The sequence below is a fragment of the Dermacentor albipictus genome, chromosome 7 (genome assembly GCF_038994185.2).
Source record: "Dermacentor albipictus isolate Rhodes 1998 colony chromosome 7, USDA_Dalb.pri_finalv2, whole genome shotgun sequence".
NCBI classification, from domain to species: Eukaryota; Metazoa; Arthropoda; class Arachnida; order Ixodida; family Ixodidae; genus Dermacentor; species Dermacentor albipictus.
The window spans coordinates 88,602,973-88,621,730 of NC_091827.1; the positions used below are offsets into that span (position 1 = coordinate 88,602,973).

General features: G+C 44.9%; 1 protein-coding gene across 1 annotated transcript; it reads right to left on the minus strand.

Annotated features, from left to right (window-relative positions):
- Nucleotides 1-1,439: 1,439 nt before the first annotated feature.
- On the minus strand, nt 1,440-18,461 carry LOC139048054 (BPTI/Kunitz domain-containing protein-like; the record flags this gene model as incomplete). Its single annotated transcript, XM_070522434.1, has 5 exons — nt 1,440-1,569; nt 2,732-2,905; nt 4,418-4,591; nt 7,395-7,460; nt 18,368-18,461. Coding segments are annotated over 5 exons (525 nt in total), but the record flags the coding sequence as incomplete, so codon positions are not given.
- Between the last annotated feature and the right edge of the window lie 297 nt (nt 18,462-18,758).

Genomic DNA, 18,758 nt, shown 5'->3' on the forward strand with positions numbered 1-18,758 from the left:
AAACGGCAGTGTTTTCTGATGCTCTCCACCGCAAGAAAGCAAGCTCTCCACCGAAACGGATTAATCGGTCTTCTGCCGATGTACTGCTCGGGCCTCATTCAGTAGCAGTAGTTACCGCACCGCTCTTCACTGTCAGCTTGTTCTGAATTTCATCCTTATTCAAGTTGACCTTGCCGAACGTCGATACCGTGTCCATAATTTCAGAGATGCTATTAGCAACACCGTTGACCTTAAAGAAATCAGCTCCATCGGGCAGTTTCAGTTGTCACATGTTTGGATGGTGACCTGCAAGACCACTGCGGTAAAAACAAAACTAGCGAACTACGCAGAGCACTTAGTTAAAAACTGGCGCTCTCAGGTGACAGAGTCCGAGCCAAAAGCCGTGAAAATAAAGCTCTTGTGGCTTACTGAGCATTTAGAAAATGGCTATATAAGAGAAGAGCCTCACTCTTATGGGAAAAATTAAGTCCAAGCATTTCACCGGATAACATAAGTTTTCGCTCAGCGCAAGACACGTCAGCATGATTGGAACTTACTTGGACGTTATCGTTGATTCTATCTTTTGTGTTCCTTCACGCCGAACCTTGTGCAATCAGATTGTATGCGCGACATGAATTGTGTAGTACTTTCCGGAAGTCAAGCGAGCACCAGCGACTACACTGGGACCTTCGATGAGCCACGTGTAAAAGTCGACGCGCTTGAATTGCAGATAAGCTTTTCGACGATCCCCTACCGTTGCTTTCTTCTGGGCACAGGTTCATCCAATAAAGATTTACTTTCCCAATTCACCGTTTTCGCTGCTGTGTTTCTGCATCCTCACTACAACGTGACATCTGGTGGAGGTGCTTCGCGTTCATAAACGGGTGCTTCCACAAGAGATCAACAGGGGTCCAAAAGTTCATATTGTGGGAAGGCTGCGCGAAGAGCCAGCCGCCGTAGAGACGGTTTATTTCGGGCAGCCAGCCATGGTGCAGCGCGATCGCACCGCGGCCGCTCAAGTCGTGCGCCGTAGCGTGTTTCATTCTCGCGCTACCTGCACGTGAGCCTATCTTCGTCTGCTCTGGAGTTGATAGTTGCGCTACTATAATATTTTGGCTTTCATTGAATATTCTATACTTTATGCGAATGACCATGGGGCGCTAACTACAGTTTCTGGCATGGGTAACCTTGTGAGCTGTAGCTGCTTACATCTTTTCCTTAAGCATTACGTGAATCGCGTTCGCGGGTGCCAGTAGTCAATTATATGGACGGAGAACGTGGACACTTTTATTTATTAGGTTTCAGACATGTGTCACTGTTTGTAACGCCATCCTGCTTAACAACGCCAGAACTAAACGTACAATTGCCACAGCCGCATGTTTTTGGCCAAATCCCCGAAAAAGCAAGTATAATGTAACAGCAATATATGCTAAACGCCTTCCGTTTATTTCATAAGCTTTCTTTTTTCGATGTGTTTCCGCCGCAAAAGGCACCCTAGTGACACAACACATATCGCTGACAGTGTTGAAGATGTCCAACAGTTTCCTAACCATGGCTTGAGCGCCTCTTGTTTTTAGGCTTCTAGATACTCTGTAATGAAATTAATACTTGTTACAGCGTAAAACAATCAACATAAAAATGATGCGATGGTGTTAGAAACTACCTCCATGTCAAAATAGCAAAAAAGCAGGATGCGGTAAGTAAACCGGTTAAAATGCACGACTGTTTAACTATCATGTAATAAAATGTCGTCCTCGTATATGTCGCACTGGTTCTGTACAAATAAATGTAATCTCGACGCACAGCAAAGTAAATGTCAATATTTTTAATTTACATACGCTAAGCACAGCACACTTAGACTGACCGACTTCTTTTCACGGCGAATGTGAGGAGAAAATATACCACGCCTTTTTTTTTTGGAACATCTACCATGTTAAAAACTAACCATGCTGGATAGCACAATACTAGTTTTTGACATGTATTGTTCGAACAGGCGGCGATTCCTTGCACAATAAATTTAAATCCATCAAAATACACTATAATGGTGGACTCCGGATTAATCTTTACCACCTGGGGTTCTTTATTGTGCTCATAATTAGCGGAACGCGTGCGTTTTCGCATTTCGCCACCATCGAACTGCAGCCTCCGCGGCTGGGATTTGACCTCGGGATTAGGGCAGCCGCAAGGCCCTTACGCCACAACAACAGGTGGAAATGCATCATTGACAAGATAATCCGAATTTATCTGACCGCATTACGGCCATTACTGCAATTTACGAATCGTAGCAGTTGAGTTTCTGAAGCATGTCAACTTGCCTCAAATTATGAGGTCGACAACGGTTTCGTGTTACGCGTCGTCAAACTTGATACATTAAGCACAAAAGTAACTGCAACAGCAATGTATTCCCTCGCCGAACACTACGGGAAGAAATGTCTGCAGATTATTGGTGCCATCTCGACAATTCATTTCGAATGGATAGGCCTCGCGAGCTCACCGGTTAAAATTCGCAAATTGCAATGTGCGTCATAAGTTAATTAGTTTAGAACATAAATATTTATTTTTATTTACTTTATTGCGCATGAAAATTCCCGTGCGAGTAACGTCCGCTATAGCGAATAATCCAGCTCAAGGACAAGAACTGTGCTATGTGAGAATGATATTTTTAATATCTTGTATAAGCCACCGTAGAAACGATGTTAATCTATATAAAAAGCCCCTTAGTGTACAGATGCACCTCTAGGAATTTTCTTACTTGAGCACATGCGCATGCATTCTTCGAACGCTCGGAAATTGTTGTCGTTCCCGGCGCAGCCACCGTAGTAGAATGCCTCGCACGTTTCGCTGGCGGCGTTGTAGAAATAGCGACGGTAATGGCTGAAACACGGGCCTCGCTTCTTCGGAAGGTAGCAGAAGGGTCTCGGGTGTACTGCACCGAAGGTTTTGGTCACATGAATGATATGCCTTCTTCAGACGGGCAAGGTTATCAACCTACGAGCTGGTGCACTTCGCCGCCTGCTGTTTTTCGCAGGCTGCCCCACGGAAATGTTTAGTGACTAGACCACTGCATGGGCCGGACTTGGGACCGACCCGAGCCCTGCTAGAGTTAGGCCCGGTAGTTCAAAACCTGGGCCACACCTGGACCGCGCGCGAAAGATTCCAGCCCGGCTCCCATACTCATCCGATCGGGAGGCACCAGAATGAGTTCGCCAGAATAATTTTGGAAGCTGCAACAATAGAAAGACGGCATCAGAATGTAAGTAATGTGCAGGGCTGATGCTCAGAGCTATTAAGGCGAAAGGCTTAGATGGGTCGAAAAATTTTGTGGGTCGAAAAATTTGTGTCCGGCTTTAGGCACCAAAATTCGAGCGAACCAACTTGCAGATATGGGCAAACCGGCTCTATCTCTAAGTTGGATTCCAATTGACATCCTGAAGGTCGACAGTCAATCCCACGGCCTTTGGTAGTGTGAATATGCAGCGCTAAAATAACAGAATTCGTTCACTGAACTTTCGTATGTGTCTTAATGGTCTTCATAAACTTGCCACAACAGTTCACACGTGCCATTAACCGCACGCAGCCAGTGGCGATGTCTAGGCGACCGAAAAGAGAACAAGTAAACAGAAAACAATAAATAGGAAGCAACAACGCATTCGAATGAAAATGTCAGAATAATTTAATTAATGTCTCGTGAGCTTGCAGGCATTGGACTTCGTCCTCTTTAGTTCATTGTAAAGTGACTGACAACTTTTTAACTTAGAATGCGCCGATAATTTTTATAGTAATGATAATACTAATATTGCTAGTAATTATGATGCTTATTGTTACTAAAAGGAAGTACACGCTCGCTGTCACATCTAAGAACGCAATGCTTGCTGGTGTGCAGGTATATCAGCGAAACTGGCTGAGCAGCACTACAGATTGGTCCATGCGACCTAAAAATAGCAATAAGAAAGGAAGAACAAATATTTAAGAGTACATCAACAATGAATATTACTTTGTCTACGTTCACATAACTGAATTATTATACTAGAAAAACTAGAATATTCACGTGAAATAAATAGCGCAGGCACACGCATATCAAGATCAACGAATAAGTATATGTTCTGCAACAACAGAAGTGCTGTAGAGCGCCTACTTAGTCCCGCTTTAGTTGTTTTTCTTTAGTTCACACGCCTGTGGCTCATACGAGGTCTCTCATGATCACAAGGTTCTTTTATTATTGGTGTGCGTGTGTAAGTGTATGTACAATTCCTACGCGTTCAAGAAATATCATTTTGTGGGAACTGAGCGCTTGTCCTCGTTCACGGGGTTAGTCACTGAACAAATCTCGGTAGGATGTCTAATCCCTACCTTGTAGCGCAAAAAAAAGATGTTCAATACGTAGATTTGTTACGAGATATCTGCGTTGAAACTCCGTCCCTCGGAGTGGAAAACTTACGCTCACAAAAGTGTTTGCAGTCGTCGAGAGTCTGGTAATTGTTGACGTTACCATGGCAGCCTCCGTAAACGAATTCCTGGCAGGATTTCCTCTGAGGGTTGAAGTAGTAACGAATGTGGGATTCATTGCATGGTCCTTTCTCTACAGGATCCGCGCAGGTAAACTCGTTGTGCGCTGTAAACAAGCAACAATTAGGTTAGATCAACAAGCAGATAAAGTTCCATCTGAATATTATCAGGGCCCACAGCTTGCTTACAGAATATCGGAATTAGAGCAATTGCAATCCGAAAGATCGACGGAAGAACATTGTTCATCCTTTTACGGTCAACCTATGTTTTTAGTTAGAACGTTATTAGGCTTGATGATATAATCATACCATATTGGCGTCAACCTTTGTTGACACCTCCCGATATAAGGCAGACATTTACCCCAAAAATTGCGGAAAGGCGCTCGCGATTGTTCCAGGAGATTTCGATTGCTTAGCCATATTGCTTTTATAGAGTGACTATTCTCGTCAGTTCTGCTTATTATTATTTTAGTTTATACGCTCACTTCCTTGGCGTAAGTCAGACGAGCAGCAGACCAAAAGGAAGGCCAGAAAGCTTGAACTTCTTACAAGGTGCAAGAAGCCTGTCGGGTATCTTTTTATTCATTTAACACTAATTACCGAGAACTACGCATGTACTATGTGTCAGCCTGCACATGTTCCGCGCAGGAACCAGCAAAAATTTACGTTCACGAAGAAAATAAGGCAACAAAGTTAAAAGCAGATTGCGATTCATGGTTAACTCTTTGTGAAAAACGCAGTAGACAAAAAGTGTATGCTTCTCACTGAACCCACTGCCACCTACTGACTATCGGCGTTGCCGTCAAGCGACTAATATATATTCATTGGACATGAATGGTGTCATCATCATCATCATCATCATCAGCCTGGATAAGCCCACTGCAGGGCAAAGGCCTCTCCCATACTTATCCAACTACCCCGGTCATGCACTAATTGCGGCCATGTCGCCCCTGCAACCTTCTTAATCTCATCCGCCCACCTAACTTTCTGCCGCTCCCTGCTACGCTTCACTTCCCTTGGAATCCAGTCGATAACCCTTAATGACCATCGGTTATCTGCCCTCCTCATTACATGTCCTGCCCATGCCCATTTCGTTTTCTTGATTTCAACGAAGATGTCATTAACTCGCGTTTGTTCCCTCACCCAATCTGCTCTTTTCTTATCCCTTAACGTTACACCCATTATTCTCCTTTCCATAGCTCGTTGCGTCGTGGTCAATTTATGTAGCACCCTTTTCGTAAGCCTCCAGGTTTCTGCCCCGTACGTGAGTACTGGTAAGACACAGCTGTTATATACACTTTTCTCTTGAGGGATAATGGCAACCTGCTGTTCATGATCTGAGAATGCCTGCCAAGCACACCCCTGCCCATTCTTATTCTTTTGATTATTTCAGTCTCATGATCCGGATCCGCGATCACTACCTGCCCTAAGTAGATGTATTCTGTTACCACTTCCAGTGCCTCGCTACCTATCGTAAACTGCTGTTGTCTTCCGAGGTTGTTAAACATTGCTTTAGTTTTCTGCAGATTAGTTTTTAGACCCACCCTTCCGCTTTGCCTCTCCAGTTCAGTAAACATGCATTGCAATTAGTCTCCTGCGTTAATAAGCAAGACAATATCATCAGCGAATCGCCAGTTACTAAGGTATTCTCCATTAACTCTTATCCCCAATTCTTCCCAATCCAGGTCTCTGAATACCTCCTGTAAACACGCTGTGAATAGCATTGGAGAGATCGTATCTCTCTGCCTAACGCCTTTCTTTATTGGGATTTTGTTGCTTTCTTTATGGAGGAATACTGTGGCTGTGGAGCCGCTATAGATATCTTTCAGTATTTTTACATACGGCTCATCTAAACCCTGACTCTGTAATGCCTCCCTGACTGCTGAGGTTTCGACTGAATCAAACGCTTTCTCGTAATAAATGAAAGCTACATATAAGGGTTCGTTATATTCCGCACATTTCTCTATCACCTGATTGATAGTGTGAATATGGTCTATTGTTGTGTAGCCTTTACGGAATCCTGATTAGTCCTTTGGTTGACAAAAGTCTAAAGTGTTCCTGATTCTATTTGCGACTACCTCAGTAAATACTTTGTAGGCAACGGATAGTAAGCTGATCGGTCTATAATTTTCAAGTCTTTGGCCTTCCCTTTCTTATTGATTAGGATTATGTTAGCGTTCTTCCAAGATTCTGGTACGCTCGACGTCATGAGGCATTGCGTATACAGGGTGGCCAGTTTTTCTAGAACATTCTGCCAACCATCCTTCAAAAAATCTGCTGTTACCCGATCCTCCCCAGCTGCCTTACCCCTATGCATAGCTCCCAAGGAATGGTGTGCGTTTATACAACTTTCGTACCGCACAATTTGAAATGAAAGCCTAATGCTCCTTAGTATTGCTTTTGACAGATTATACCAAATATTAAATGGGCTTAGTGGTAGCTCCGAATCTGACACTGATGACTTCTGCTAGCTGATTTCTCCATACTATGGCTCAGCAACGCCATCGTCGCGTCAGAGCCGTCTGCAAAATGAAGCCCAGGAATAATAATTTTACAGACACGAACAACATTGAAAGTTTGTGTCCAAACTGACAACGTAAAGCCGCGGTTGATTTAAACTTCAATGTGGCGCATAAGGGTTCATTTGTTAGGTAGAAAATGTGCATATGGATTGTGCCGTCTAAAATATTGCATTTTCAATTAACAGATTTAATTTCTACACAACTGAACAACAATGTTCACGCCATTTTTAGGCGTATTGTACTCGTTATTATTTTTCGGTCGTTGGTCACCACGCGCAAAATTCGCGTACTGTTTAGTAATGTTCCCGGTAACAGACGACGCCTTCGATTACCCGTGCGGTATTTTTATCAGCACTGCAACAATAAAATAAAAAAGAGTAATCCACACCTTTCCGGCGAAGGATCTCGCGCGGACCAAGAATGGTATTCCTTACGGCGGTGACTCCGATTATACCTGCACGACAATACACAGCATCAAGCAGGTGTCAGCGTGTGCCAGGAAATAGAGAAACTGGGAAAGCTTTCTCAGTATGTATGTGTACAATGTCTAAATACAATTACAAAAAATAATGGCAAAACGTTCGGCCCTTAATTCTATTAATGCCTAATACTTATGCCACCGAGCGATGTGCCACGTGAGTCAGTGATAATGCTCAACCGTCTCAGAGATTATGAACAATGACGCCCAACAACGACTCAAGCAAACAGGTCTCTGCGTGCGTTCTGTGGATCTACGCATGCAATCAGCAGCGGTGCACGCAAGATCAAGTTTAGCATCAACTCAACACACTCGTATTGGACTAAACGCTGAAGAACTTACCCATTCGCCTCATAGATCACCGCTAATTATCGTCAATCAAAGCAAACAGTACATAACGCTTCGCTTACGTCGATTCCCACAGCGTGTGGGATCCGCATATTTTTTACATAATCTCGCGTTCTCTCCTACTCGCAACAATAGAGCAGAATATCTGGCACCTGTAGAAGGCCGCCGTATTTTTTTTTTTCACGAGATGATGATGACAGGGTCAGTGCTGCTTGCGCACTGCGAGAATGGCGCGGACAACAGCGCACCACGGCGCGTCGGCGGTTGTCAGTCACCTGCGATGGCGGGTTCGAAAAGCGCTGTAGGCGTTTTTTTTTTCACTGAAGGACGGTAAATCTGTCTTCCTTGACATAATGACATCACGGAACTAATTTAGCGAGATCACCCTCCAGCGCTATCAGTTTAAACGGAACTGCAACACCGCCTGCTCCACTGTAGTTCCAACGATGAGCAGTGGGTCAAGCTTTCTAACGCGACAGCGTTAAAGGCCCCGTGTCGCAAAAAATTCGATACCGGCGTCTGACGAAGATGCCGGCGTCTGACGAAAGAATATACCACTTGGTATGCTCTTTCGTGCTCAAGTGTGGGCGAGTGTACATAGGGCAAACAGGCCGCTGCATAAATGTAAGACTTAGAGAGCTTGAATTGCCCTTGGACAGGAATAATTATGCGCATGTCTCCGCCCATTGCCGGCATTGTATGTGTAAGCCTCTGCTCAAAGAGGCAACAATTTTGTTTGCGCATACTGGTGCATCCACCAGATTAGTCGTGGAAGCAGCCCACATTGAGAGCGAAAGGACACGTGGTGCATTAGCCAGCCTTCGATCTCGCTTTCTCAGCAGGAATTAACGTACTTAGATAGCTCGATACGGCAACAGATGAGTCAGCGCTCGTCCTGTGTCTTTTCGCTCCGTTATCGTCTTGTTCGCGCTGTTCCCATTATGAATGTATAGCGACTCGCCCAACTGGCCTCTTTAATACTGAAGGAGGTTGTAGAAAACATTCAATTTCTAAAGGCTCGCTTTAGTATGGATTACATTTTTACTGCCTAACGCATAGAAAGTTCTGCTGCACTCATAGACATATTGTTTCCACTTCTTCGGTATCGTGCGCCTTATTTGAAATGTTACTGCTTTGATGCATTTAAGCGTGATTTTTAAGCGGGAATGCTCATACCTCTAGAGATGAAAACTTTTTTCCCTTTAAGTTACATTCGGCAACTCTTCTTGTCAAAAGGTGATTGGAAAAAAGGGGCTATTTCGAACTGTGGCCGACAAGCTGTCGTTTGCGTCCGCATGCTGAAAGGATTGATCACTATTTTGTAGATTGTAGGCACGCCGTGTTTTTCTGGGACATTCAGCAAAGAGCACTTAAACAGTGATACCAATTTAGATACCACACCACACGCATTTAGCTTCACACCTTTTAAAGATCATCATCATCATCATCAGCCTGGTTACGCCCACTGCAGTGCAAAGGCCTCTCCCATACTTCTCCAACAACCCCGGTCATGTACTAATTGTGGCCATGCCGTCCCTCCAAACTTAATCTCATCCGCCCACCTAACTTTCTGCCGCCCCCTGCTACGCTTCCCTTCCCTTGGGATCCAGTCCGTAACCCTTAATGACCACCGGTTATCTTCCCTCCTCATTACATGTCCTGCCCATGCCCATTTCTTTTTCTTGATTTCAACTAAGATGTTATTAACTCGCGTTTGTTCCCTCACCCAACCTGCTCTTTTCTTATCCCTTAACGTTACACCTATCATTCTTTCCATAGCTCATTGCGTCGTCCTCAATTTGGGTAGAACCCTTTTCGTAAGCCTCCAGGTTTCTGCCCCGTAGGTGAGTACTGGTAAGACACGGCTATTATATACTTTTCTCTTGAGGGATAATGGCAACCTGCTGTTCATGATCCGAGAATGCCTGCAAAACGCACCCCAGCCCATTCTTCTTATTATTTCCGTCTCATGATCCGGATCCGCCGTGACTACCTGCCCTAAGTAGATGTATTCCCTTACGACTTCCAGTGCACCGCTGCCTATTGTAAATTGCTGCTCTCTTCCGAGACTGTTAAACATTACTTTAGTTTTCTGCAGATTAATTTTTAGACCCACTCTTCTGCTTTGCCTCTCCAGGTCTGTGAGCATGCATTCCAATTGGTCCCCTGAGTTACTAAGCAAGGCAATATCATCAGCGAATCGCAAGTTACTAAGGTATTCTGCATTCACTTTTATCCCCAATTCTTCCCAATCCAGGTCTCTGAATACCTCCTGTAAACAAGCTGTGAATAGCATTGGAGAGATTGTATCTCCCTGCCTGACGCCTTTCTTTATTGGGATTTTGTTGCTTGCTTTATGGAGGACTACGGTGGCTGTGGAGCCGCTATAGATATCTTTCAGTATTTTTACATACGGCTCGTCTACACCCTGATTCCGTAATGCCTCCAAGACTGCTGAGGTTTCGACAGAATCAAACGCTTTCTCGTAATCAATGAAAGCTATATATAAAGGTTGGTTATATTCCGCACATTTCTCCCCCGCGGGCGTCTGCGTCAGCAGGCGTTTGGTGTGTTGCGACACCACGTACCCGAGCACACGAGGGTTGGCCCCTCCCGCGTGTAGCCGTGCGCGGCTTAGCCGTGTCTGTGGAAAAGGGATCCTGGGGGTTGAGCCGATGCCGGGTGTTGGGACCTTTACGGCCCCCCGGCTGAGGCAACACACCCCTTTGGCCTCGGCTTCACATAGACGGCACCACCAGACTGACCCACCTGGAGGAAACCGGCAGTCGCCTTTTCCTGTCTCTCTCTACCCTCATCTTCGTCTTTCTCTTCCCCTTTTGATGTTTCCTGTCTTCTCATCCTTTCCATTCACTTCGACTTTTCCTGGCGGCAAGGGTTAACCTGGTGTGGCTGTCCTACCTTGGGTATACCATATTGGGTTATAGTAACGGCATACTGCTTTCCCCCAGACTGACCCACCCGGGGGAAATCGGTAGTTGCCTTTTCCTATCCCCCTCCCCCAGTGGCGTAGCCAGAAATTTTGCACGGGGGGGGGGGGGGCTACGCCACTGGCCCAATATATATATAGCTGCACGTTGCAGCTCAGCCTCCTCCTTAAGAGGAAGCTTGAGCTCGGGTGCTCCTATTTAAGTACATGTAGAAGGGGAATTCGTTTTTCCCTGCAGCCACTGCACCAAATTTGAGGAGGTTTGGTGCATTTAAAAGAAAACGATTAATTCTAGTGACTGCTAGCTTCGAATTTTTCATTTAGGTGGTCAATTATTTATTAAAAATTGGCCGAAATTGAAAATTTTCAGAAACCGAAACTATCAAGTTTAAAACTCCGTGACTCAACAATGAAAAACGATATCACAATTCTGTGAATCGCATCTAATAGTACATCTACAGCGGAAAAAATAGATATGTTACACACGAATCTCAAAACAATTTAGTATTGTGGAAATACGGCTTTTGCAGAACCCTTCTACACAGCGTAACCAATTCACGTAAGATGCAAATTGACACAGCAAACTTGTCCGCTTTGACTGTTATAATAAATGCCGTTTACAGAACCACAATATCTGTTCTTAATGCATAGCTATTAGTTTGTAAACGTCGTGCTTCTATTTTTTCAAACTTTCGGATTTTCCAAAATATTTTAAACAAAATTCAGCCCCTAAATCGAAGTTCTGTTTCCAAATGACACTAGGATTTAACTTTCTCTCTCAAATGCAACCAATTTCAATAAAAGTGATTAGCAGGATTATCTCAGAAAAGCGTTTCTGCGTTTTACAAGTATTTGAATAGGCCGCGTCGGATTGGGTCCGAGCTAAAGGTTCCTCTTAATTTATCGAGGGATGAAATACATGAATAATAACTGCATTGTCATTGCCAAAGATGCTGCGAACGAATTCTTGAAAGCTACGCACTGTAAATACAAGTAAAACATATATTTTTTCATAAAATATTATACTCGTATGTGCCAAAAATTGTGCCCAACATAACTGACGTCAGTGCTTCCATGTTTTTTTGTCTATTTATTAAGTAAAGAAAATACCACACGAACTTTAGATCTATATCAGTTCGAAACCGGGAAAGCCGTCCATGCCGCTGATATGAAAAATTAGAAGGCAATGAACTAAACAAGTTGAGGACAAATGTGGTAATCAAACTTTGTCATTCAAGAACCGTGCTTACATTCTTGTATATATGCAATGGCCAGTGAAAAATCTCAATGACGCTGTCGTTTGTTCCAATGCATTACGCAGGAGTAGCTGTCCCTTGTCGTGTATCGTGAGTAATTGCACCGAAGTTATAGTCGCAACAGAGAGCACGTATAAAAAGCAGGACTTCTGCAAGATATATGAGGGCAAGTCAAATGAATGAGCCAACAACGGGGCACCTTATTTAAAAGTAGTATTCGCGAGAATTTAGACATTTGTCCTATTGACTAACGAGTTGCGTGATTGCCGTCTTATAAAACTCCTTGGGTTGCTGCTTCAAAAAGTATGTATATGGTTCCCTTGAGCTGTTTTTTCGGTTCCCCCAAAATGTAGACGTCGCAAGGTGACAGGTCTGAGCTGTATGGCGGATGTTGCAGCGTTTCCCACTTGAACTTTGCCAGTTTTGTATTAACCACATAAGCGACGTGGGGATAGGCATTATCGTGGAACAAGATGACCCCATTCGTCAATTTTCCACGTTGTTCGTTCTTGATTGCGACACGCTGCCGTTCTGGCGTTTCACAATATCGGAAACAATTGATAGCTTCTCAAGATTTAGCACATTCTATCAGTAATGGGCCCTGTCGATCGAAAAAAAAAGTCAACAACACCTTTCCAGCGGAAATGACGGCCTTTACGTTCTTTGGGCATGGTAAATTCGAATGTTTCCACTGTAAGCTTTCCCGTCGTGTTTCAGGCTCGTAGTAGTGGCACCAAGGTTCGTCCCCGATCAGAGTTGCAAACAAGAAGTCGTCATGCTCATTGTGATACCCGATCAGATGAGTCAAGGCAGCGCGAAACTTCTCCGTCTTCTCGCGATGGATAAAAATCTTGGGGATCCACTGCGCACGAAAGAGCCGATAACTGAGAAGCTCGTGAATTATGGCGTGAACCGAACCGTGACTGATGTTCAGACGATGTGCCAGTTCATCGATGCTTATCCTCCGTTCTTGTTTCAGCAGCTCATGAACCTTTGAAATTGTGTGTGGGGTGATTGCACGATGGTTTTGGCCCGGTCTTGGAATGTCTTTGCAACGTCCTTGGAACCGTTTGCTCCAACGATTCACAGTGGTCAATGAAATGCAGTGTTCAACGTACACGGCAGTCATATGGTGATTATTTCTGTTTTGGAAACACCTTCAGCTGTCGAAAACTTCGTGACACCGACCTGTTCAACTTTTGAAGTGTCCATTATGTGACGCAACCATATTCAACCCAGTGTATGAGAGCATTAAAGAACATTTATCTTCACACCTGCGTGTCACTTTTGTAAATGAGACATGCTGTTCTCCTGAGCGCTTGCCTCGCAGATAATGAACCGAACCATTATTGCGCGGTTAGGGTAGGCTCACTTTCATTTCACTCGCCCTCGTACATTAGAAATGCAAAGGTACAATGGGATATGCAAATGCGAAAATACGGTTTGATAAAGTACAAAAAAGTGTCGCTGGAAACAAAGTTCACTGCATGTATACACAAAACCTCGCAACAAGATATTTAAGTATACGTATAAGTCTCCAATGAGTATATGTATGTAAGAAGAAGTAACTGTATATGATGCGTCAAACAAGGCAAATAAGCATGTTGCACAATCATAGATTCACAGAATCCTAGATTTCGCCCCCGTTCCATCCACTCCCCCCGATGTATTGCGCGCGACGGAAGGCGGCGCGCTTGCTCCCCGCTTTTCTCCTTTGCGCACACAAGACTGAGCCACCATCGTCGGCTCACCCATTCCACCTCCCCTCCTACGCTTTCATTCGCACACACAGCATGCAGCGCGTGGTCACGGTGTTATCACCCTTGGACTTTATACGAAACATGAGGGCGATGGCAGGAATGCGCCTGGAGTGTCCATATAATTGCTTTCGCAATAATATAATAAACGTATCCGGCAACTGAAGCGTCCCGTCGCCTATTACTTTCCGCAAAGAAGTATCAAAATCGAACTTTCACCATGCGACAATTCGCTGCGCCGCAACAATGTATTTTTTTTCTGCGAGGCGGAGGCACCGAAATGAAAAAAAAAACGCATAGGAAAGTATGTTGGCCAGAATCTAATGCCTACTTCGGGCACCTAATGGGGCTACGGAAGGAATATCGAAAAAAACATGAGACGCTTGGTCCACTGAGAACCATACGCATACTGCTCAGTATCCCACAGCGGCGAAACAAGACTTTCCGGAAAGGTTCCGCTCAAGGAATGCGGTGCAATCATTCGAGTCCCCACAGTGATGGCGTCGAGCGACCATTGTTTATTTTTTTTCTCGTCTGCTAGCCAGAAAGCGTCCAAAACCCAGACCGGTGAAAATCCACTCGGCCAGAGCAAACCGAACGCGCACCGAAGTGCACCGCACGGTGGTCAGGGCCATACGAGAAAAACGTATGCGCTCTGGCTGGCTCTGGCAGCCCGCGGGTAGGGTAGCGAGAACAAAAAATTTGAAGAGGATCAATGTGTCCTCGCGAATAAAAGTCAAAGTAGAAAAAATAAATAAGAACGTAGTCACTTTGGCAGGCTTTAGTGTCTTGACATGGATGTTCTGGCGTAGGTTAAAAAAATGTTATTTTTTATGTGGCATGACGGCACAAATGAACCACCCAAACGCTTCGTCTCATTGGACCTTGCTGCCTGCTTTGTCAACTCGTCTGCTAGTGTGTTTATTTGGCTTGTCTCGTTGTATGTTCCGATGTAAGACTTTAGAAAAGTCAGTAGACCTTTGGCGTCAAATGTTTATAACAACATTAAGCCCACAAAGTTCCGCAATTGACAATCTAAAGCACAACTTTGGAAATGTCAATGCACCTTTCACATCAAGAGCTTATGAGATTTATACCCCTAAAGTTTCGCAATTGATATCCATGCGCTCCATAGATTCCGTGGCCTCAGTGAGATGCCGCGGCGAGCCCACTCACCATCAAAGCGCCCTTGAAACTTTGTGCTCGGATGGGACTGCTTGGCGTTATGTGACTCCCGGTGTATGGGCGTTGCCACAAAATCCAGCCCGAGTTTGCACTCTTCGCGGTTAAATGTCTTTTCGAGCTTGAAAAAGAAATTCTAGACAAAATCCAGAGTGATTTCCGGCGCCGGGGGTCGCTTTGGTCGACAGTGCATGGACAGCACGAAAACATTTCGGGGGGGGGGGGGCTGAAGCCCCATAAGCCCCCCCCCCCTGGCTACGCCCCTGCCCTCTCCATTCTGCGTCTTTTTCTCTTCCTTTCAGTCTTTCCTGTCTTCTCGTCTCTTCTATTTACTTCCGAATTTTCTGGCAGCGACGGTTAACCTTGTGTGGGTGGCCAACCTTGGGTACTCCAGATTGGGTTATAGCAGCACCGTACAACTGGCGAGGGCTTGTCTTACCCGTAGGATCTGCTCCGTCCCCATGTTGGGCTCGGTGGTGGGCGGTTGGCACTGCTGCCGAACTCAAGACCCCTATATGGCTTCGTAAACCACTATCCCTTGATCGCCCCCTGAAAAGAGGGCGCACCGATGCAAGCTTCCAATTCTTTTTGAAGAGCAATGAGGAACATTTCCCTAAGTACCATGTAATCCATAGTGAAAGCAACACAAGCGTGCACAAATTCTCCCCCTTCTCGGTGGCGAAATGCCTTGCAAACACGACAGGACCTGGCTATAAAGCCACAAAGATGTCTAATGGAGACCTACTCCTTCAATTGAAAGATAAAATCCAATATGAGAAAATGAATGACATGAAATGCATAGGCGATGTAGCGGTCACTCTGTCCGCACATCGAACCATGAACGCGAGCCGTGGAGTAATCTCTGAAGACGACTTCATGGACCTTAGTAATGAAGAGGTACCTAAAGGCTTTCAGGATCAAAATGTCATCAAGGTAGAACGAATTCTAATCCGCAGGAATAACGAACAACTTCGAACAAAGCACATTGCACTAACCTTTGGTACCAGTGTGTTATCTAGTACAGTGGATGCAGGCTATATCAAAGAACGTGGTAGGCCGTACATTCCAAATCCTCGACGGTGCTTTAAGTGCCAGAGGTACGGACATGGATCCCACACATGCCGAGGGAGCCAGACTTGAGCGAAATGCAGCTCGAACGATCATCCAACAGAGACTTGCGACTCATCTCCACATTGCGTGAACTGTGATGCCATCCAGCCTACTCTAGAACGTGCCCTAAATGGAAGAAAGAAAAAGAAATCATTGCATTAAAGGTCAAAGAAAATATTACATTTCACGAAGCAAGGAAACGCCTTTCGTACTTAGATCACACAAGCTATTCCGAGGTGGCGCGACGGGGGGCAGCGTCGCAAATACCTCGGGTGTCTACCGCGGTCACTAATAGTGGTCCGGTAATCACTCCGCCTGCCCCTCTGGTGGCAGCAGCAGATGCTGCTCCATCAACATCGAAGGTGGGCCTGCAGACTTCGGTTGCGCAGACTCCAAAGCTAAACCGAACTCCACGGCCTCGGACGCGAGTTTCAGTGCCTAGTTCACGATCCTCCAGCGCCTCCGAGAAGGTTATGGAGGTCGATCAGAAATCCTTGGCGTCATCGACGCCGAAAAATCAGCGCTCTCAAGAGCGCGCTAGAAGAGATAAAATACCTGTGACTGCTCAAAGAAAGGGACCGGTAACCTAAACGGTTACCTTCCTTTTATACATATTTAACTATCTTTACCACGTGATCTTGAACACAGACAACAAAAATCTTCCTCGATATGGCTACACAAATAATTCAGCGGAATGCCAGGGGCCTATTTCGCAATCTAGATGATATCAAAGATCTACTAGCGGAATATCAGCCACCACTGTTATGTGTTCAAGAAACACATTTAAAGTCTACATACCAGAACTTCTTAAAACAGTACACAGTTTTCCGTAAAGATAGAAATGATGGTAATTCTTCTTCAGGTGGTGTGGCAATCATAGTCCAAAAGTCAGTAGCATGCCAGCATGCATCCCTCCAGAGTTTATTTGAAGCAGTGGCTGTTCGGGCTATATTGTTCAATCATCTTATAACGATTTGCTTCATATATATATCGCCTGATGAGCGGTTAGACATTGTAGAATTTGAAAAGCTGATTGACCAGCTTCCTGAACCCTATATAATAATTGGGAGATTTTATTGCTCACAGCCCATTTTGGGGTGATTCAAGATGTGATGCGAGAGGACGGGCAATAGAAAAGTTCGTTCTTTCATCTGGAGCCTGTCTCTTTAACAAGACAGAGCCAATTTTCTACAGTCCTACACACAACACTTATTCATGCATAGATTTAGCCATAGGGTCAGCATCACTTCTCCCACACCTGGAATGGAGAGTTATCACTAATCCATATGGGAGCGATAATTTCCCAACACTCCTAGAAACAACAAAATGGCACGATAGACCAGCTTACCCCCAAAAATGGAGACTTCATGCAGCAGACTGGTCAAAATTTAGAAACATAAGTAAACTGTGCCTAGAAGAACTGTACCATCTAGGTGTAGAGGAACTGGCGAGCTACATCACTGAACACATCTTCTCTTCTGCTCGAAACTGCATACTTCAATCCTGCACAGATAAAGTAAATCCAAAACCGTGGTGGAACAAAGACTGTGAAACTGCAAAGAAACTCCAGAACAAAGCGTGGAGTAGATTTTCACGCTACCCAACCACAGAAAATCTAATAGAATTTAAGCGGTGCAAGGCAAATGGCCGCCGTATTCGCCGAGTATCGAAAAGAGGAAGCTGGGCACGCTACGTATCCTCCATAAACTCATACACGGATGTTAGCACGATATATAACAGGGTACGTAAACTAAAAGGACAGCGTCCAAATCCTTTTCCTCTCGTCAATGGCTCCGGTGAGTCAATAGAAGACCAAGCAAACACTCTTGGCGAGCACTTCGAGGGAGTATCAATTTCGGAAAATTATTTTGAAATTTTTTTAAAGCATAAAACAATATCTGAAAATATTCCTCTACATCCAAAAAAGTCATCAGAAGGGTACAATAGACCATTAACGTTCCATGAACTCAAGCTTGCCCTAGGCTCTTGTGGTAGCTCGGCTCCAGGTTCTGACACAATAACATATGAAATAATCAAGAATCTGCCTTGTCAGACCCTAAACTGCATCTTAGGTCTCTATAATGAGATCTTTGCAACAGGTCATATACCTTCATCTTGGAAGGAGGCAATAGTTCTGCCAATACTCAAACACGGCAAAGGCCCTTCCTTAGTTAACAGTTACAGACCAATTGCACTGACAAGCTGTTTACTTAAGGTATTTGAAAAAATTATTAACCGTCACTTGTGTTCTTTTTCGAATATAACGGTATATTCGACCCTCACCAATCTGGCTTCCGAAGAGCGAGGTCGACAACCGATCGGTTCTCGCAAGTTTTGGAATCACCTTCTGGCTCGGTGCGCTTGTCGGCAGCACAGAATTTCGTCATGGCCAAAACCGAACTTCAGCGGTACCTTCATCTTCGGCGGGTATCACATCCCATGACTTGTTAAGCCACATCGACAATTCAAGGCCCATTATCTTCAGTGCAGCGCTCGGCGCGTGGTGGAATTCGAGCGATTGCCCTCGACCAATCGCCGCTGGAAATCGACGCCCACGTGACCAGAGTGGACACTATATAGATGAGCGACGCTTCTGCCTCGTGGGATTTGGAGCCGGCACGCTGGCAGACATGCAGCTGATTCCCCTGTTATTCACGCAGGTTCTCGCAAGTTT